The 5,032-nt window shown below is 41.3% G+C and overlaps 2 protein-coding genes across 2 annotated transcripts; one reads left to right on the top strand and one right to left on the bottom strand.

Moving 5' to 3' along the window:
* Positions 1–834, top strand: LOC106331435 (ribosomal protein S2, mitochondrial). The gene has a single exon (XM_013769790.1). The coding sequence runs from the start codon at positions 80–82 to the stop codon at positions 737–739; it is 660 nt and encodes a 219-aa protein (XP_013625244.1). The 5' UTR covers positions 1–79; the 3' UTR covers positions 740–834.
* A 339-nt stretch (positions 835–1,173) lies between these two features.
* LOC106328467 (protein SCAI) lies at positions 1,174–5,026 on the bottom strand. Its single transcript, XM_013766911.1, has 10 exons — positions 4,886–5,026; positions 4,270–4,657; positions 3,372–3,566; positions 3,061–3,279; positions 2,913–2,979; positions 2,639–2,836; positions 2,273–2,364; positions 1,988–2,170; positions 1,778–1,914; positions 1,174–1,573 (listed from the first exon to the last, which is right to left on the bottom strand). Exons 1-10 carry the CDS (start codon positions 5,002–5,004, stop codon positions 1,375–1,377), a joined length of 1,797 nt encoding a protein of 598 aa, XP_013622365.1. The 5' UTR covers positions 5,005–5,026; the 3' UTR covers positions 1,174–1,374.
* Positions 5,027–5,032: the final 6 nt, after the last annotated feature.

Genomic DNA, 5,032 nt, shown 5'->3' with positions numbered 1-5,032 from the left:
CACCTCCCAGTCCCACCGCATCTGATTTCAATCTGCGAATTTCTCTTTAAACCCTACAAACCCTTTTCCCGATCAAACAATGACGCTCCACGCCGCAGTGATCCAGAAGCTTCTCAACACCGGCTCCCATCTCGGCCGCCGCGCCGCCGAGCACCATTTCAAACAGTACGCGTACGGGACCCGCAACGGGATGACCATAATCGACTCCGACAAAACCCTGATCTGCCTCCGCAGCGCCGCCAGCTTCGTCGCCAACCTCGCGCACATGAGGGGGAACATCTACTTCGTCAACACGAACCCTCTCTTCGACGAGATCGTCGAGCTCACTTCCCGCCGCATCCAGGGCGACGCGTACAACCACAACCGCTCGATGAATCTGTGGAAGATGGGAGGGTTCTTGACGAACAGTTACAGTCCTAAGAAGTTTCGGTCGAGGCATAAGAAGCTTTGCTTTGGTCCGACGACGATGCCTGATTGCGTCGTTGTGTTTGATACCGAGAGGAAGAGCTCGGTGATACTCGAGGCCGCGAAGCTTCAGATTCCTGTTGTGGCGATTGTGGATCCGAATGTGCCGTTGGAGTTCTTTGAGAAGATTACTTATCCTGTGCCGGCACGTGACTCGGTTAAGTTTGTTTATTTGTTTTGTAATGTGATCACTAAGTGCTTTGTGGCTGAGCAGATGAAGATGGGGATCAAAGATGGGGGCAAGGATGATGTGATGAAGGATTTAGCTGCATGATTTGGATATTCACAGCACACGTTCTTAGTCTCGAATCATTGTTTCTTCAGCATTGTGGTTTTTCTCTACTTTGAAATTCTGAGTGTTCTTTATTACATTTGGGCAACAGCTTTTTTCAAAGGTAGAGCCAATTTAATCATATGATCTGTATCAAACACTTTGTTAGTTTAACACAGCAACAATAATGGACTTGAGAGTCATAAATCTCAAAAGAGGTTCGACCTTTAGGCTCCAACCAGTTCAAATCTGGAATAATAGTTAACCCTTGAAAGGGAAACCAAACAGAGATTAACAATTTGCACAAGAATTTTTCTGCGTCTCGAATCATTGTTTTCAAGTCTCAACTCTAAAATTTGGAGTGTTCCTAAGCTTGTTATTCTCAGCTGTGTACATTTCATGAAAAGCAACATTTTTTTCAAACGAAGAAAGATCAGAGCCAATCAATCATATGTTTTGTATCAATCACTGTTAGTTTCACACAGCAAAAGTGTACTTGAGCCCATATATTTCAAAAGAGGTTCGGTCCATGGGCTCCAACCAGTTCAAATCATGAATAATAGTTAACCCCTGAAAGGGAAACCAAACCGAGATTACCGACTTGCACAAGAATTTTTCTACTCTTCGCAGAGGAAGCTTTAGAGCATTGTGATATCTTGAGGTAAAGTAAACTTGCTTGCTCCACCAAATACATTGGCCATCTGAAGCACAGCGGCTTGAATGGCAGGAGCGGCTGGTAATAAGAATTCCGGGAGAGACGGAAAGCATTCTGGTTGATTTTGTTTGTTATTGAAGACTGGAGTGTACAGTGCCAAGACAGCTCGGCAGAATATGAATCTGCATTTAAGTAAGATTAAAAGGTTTAGAGAGTTGCCAATTTTCAATAGACTATACCAATAATGTATATGGTTTCTAGTTCCTACAAAATCTCTGTCCAAAAATAAACCTCCAATAAATCAAAGGTCTTTGTAGTTTCTGTACTGATACTGGCATTTTAGGAGATCTTGAAGATGTCTTAGAGCTTGGAAGAGAAACATTTACCTTAAGAGAAGTCGTCTCAAGAAGGGATCTTTTAGTATCTGCGACCAAACGGGGTGAAGGGTATCCGATGCTGCCAAAGTCGAAGCCAATTCATTCATAGACGAGGAAAGAACCCTCTCGGCCTTAGTCAAAACATCCTGACATATGAAAGTAGTCAGCATGCAAACAAAAAGAGGAATAAGGCGATTATGAAGATTTATCTCTGACTACCGTTTCTATATCAGAGCCTGAAATCCCGATTAGCAAGCAAAATGCTTGCACTGGTGCAGTGAGAAAAATAGTGAAAAGGCTACCACTAGGTTGACGAGAGAAATCAGCAGATATAAGTGGGGGAGTATGTGATGGAGACAGAAGCAATGCGGCTGGTTCTCCTTTCTCCGCCCCACAAATATTCTTCAAAATTGAAGTGAATAAATATTAGTATCTTCTCATTGTACAAAATAAAATTATTCAAACTATTGATCTTAATAAGAAAGAGGAGTCCGGTGTACTTACTTTAAAAGCTGTGCTGTTATCACTGTCAATAATTATGAAAAGAGGTTTCCTCGTGAATGGAACTAAATCAGAAGGATAGATGCAGCTTGGTCCTGGGGGAAAGACAGATGCCATATAAATTTCAGAGACTTACCATGAAAAGAGTCCAGAGTTCTAGAAATTTCTGCATTTTTTCAGAATCTCTTGTTCGATTGATCACAATTATTCAAGTTTTTCCAAGAATTTTGTCTTTTAAAGTGTTCGGCCCTCCACAACATATTCGAATATTAACTACTGACACCTCTCCATATCTATAGAGGACATTGTATAATGTGATAATATCATATGTATGTTTACATGAAAGCTTCAGGATTTTGGGGTGCATACCTGTGAGTCCGTGACTACCAAAAGACAAACCATGCTCCACTGCATCCTCACTGATTCTTTCACCAGATGGCTTTGTTTGAACTGATGGGTCTCCGTCTTGTTTGATTGTATGAGACTCGAAGTCTCTCAAAATATTCTCCTCAACGCTAGTTACACTTCTACCACCCAAAGGAGATAATGAAGTATGTCCAATCTTTCCTGAATGAAGACGTAAATATGTTAACAGCTAAAAAACGTAATATTCTTAACAAAAGAAACATAATACACACATTACCAGAAGCAGAGAGATATATTAGAACTACGCCATTAGAAGGAAGCTCCTCGCAAATGGTTGCCAAAAGCTACCAAGATAAAACAAGGTTTCAGTAAAATCAGCAAAATTGCAATCTAACTAGTGGGGAACAAAAGTAAATTCGGCTTACAGCCAAGAAATGTGTTATGGATGGACGATAAAGGACAGCTTTGCGAGGGTTAGGCGGCAAAGTAGGATCAGTCATGCTCTGAGAGTTTACACGAGAAGCTCCGGTGGGAGCATTCGGACCCATTTTAGGACCAGCTGATTGATATAAGGAACCGCTCGGTTCCCACTCTAAGCACTGAAGCATCCTGAACGAATCAAGCGTGAGCTCTGAATACTTGACCTGGCGGAACCCATACAGCAAGATTACAAATTTTAGAGGGTAAGAAAATTAAGTATCCATTCATAACAAACATGAAAAAGTAAAAACACTACCTCATTGTAGTGATAACTGCTCAAGATTGCATCCGTCAGCCTTAAAGACCTACTTGCACGCGGTGTACTAGCATCCAGATTAGGATCCAGCACAAGGCTGTATCTTAGAGGCCTGATGTTCATGAAAGCAGTGTCAGATTTCAGAAATCTAACTATCTCCTGCGCCACCACCTTCCATTCTTTAAAATCATTTTCCTGAAAACATCAAAAGATGTTTGTAACTGTATAGTAGACCATGGAAAACAGAGATGCAAGAGAAAAGAAGACATCTAATTTTGACAATCAAGAAGCATCTTAGTACACTCTATATATCAAAAAGGACGATTATGTCAAACAGAGCTATCACATATTTTCTTAGATCTCTAATGATATCCTGTCACTCCATGTACATGCTATCGTTACACCTCAATTCAGATCCATGCTGCACTACCCTATTTTCCAACCACTATAAATTGCAGTTTAGCATCTTAGGTCGATATATATCAAGTAGCATAGACGATTACATCAAACAGAGCTAACCACATAATTGCCTTAGAACACCATGATATCTTATCACTCCATGTACATGCTATGATTACACCTCAATTCAGATCCATGCTGCACTACCCTATTTTCGAATTCGAACCACTATAAATTGCAGTTTTAGCAAAGAAGAAACTTTTGTTAGTGATTCTAGCAGTGTGAAATGCCAATACAAACACTAAGGATTACTATTGAGGTATAATCATAGCAACTGTAAATAGCAAATACAAACACACAAAAACCAATACAGCCTGGACCCTCTTCTCTTATAAGGCAAACAAACTGCTACTGCAGAAAGTCTCATCATAGTCCACTAAAACAACAACCTACAAAACTCTAAAGCTCAGGAAGAGAAAGTCCACGAGAAACAAAAAACCTGGAACGTCCTCTTGCATTCATCAATCAACCGCCTAAACTGCTCAACAAGCTGATGCACCATCTCCCTACGGCCTAGCACCAAACACACCATAAGAAACCTCGCAAGAAACCTCAGCTGCTTGTTCGCGATATTCAGATCCTGAAACAATCCATCTTTAAAGTACTCTCTCGTCAAAATCGCTTCGTAGAACACATAGGACTCGGCCAAGTAGCCAGCATCGCTCGTACGCATGTAATGCCCATAGTAAAGCTGCGCGATTCGAGACGCGATCTCTCCGATCTCCCATCTCTTGAGCCCGGCTTCCACAAGCTTCTGGCGATTCTCTTGCTGAAACTTCCAGAGCTGTGTGTAGACTTTGAACACCTTGAAGAAATAGTTTTCGTACCTATAACACATAGACACGTGTCGATTCGATTCTCCAGCAACTCTCAAATCCTCAATTTCAAATGTAATCAACAATTAACAAATAGACACGTGTCGATTCGATTCGATTCTCCAGCAACTCTCAGATACTCAATTCCATATGTAAACAAACTTAGATCAAATCCGCAATTCAAATGTACACAATCTGTATGAAACGATCTAATGCGAAGGAGAAGGTGTATGCATATACCTGCTGCGTTCGTAGAAAGGCAAGTCTCTGATCTTGGAGAATTTTTTGTCGGCTTTGTTGACGAGAGACCAGTAGACTTCACTCAGCGGGATGCTGTTGCCGGTGATTAGCTGCGACATTTTTCTGAGAAGCTTGAAGGTCACGACG

The sequence above is a fragment of the Brassica oleracea genome, chromosome C3 (genome assembly GCF_000695525.1).
Source record: "Brassica oleracea var. oleracea cultivar TO1000 chromosome C3, BOL, whole genome shotgun sequence".
NCBI classification, from domain to species: Eukaryota; Viridiplantae; Streptophyta; class Magnoliopsida; order Brassicales; family Brassicaceae; genus Brassica; species Brassica oleracea.
Note: the sequence above shows the minus strand (reverse complement) of the source record. Positions and strands in the feature narration are given on the sequence as shown.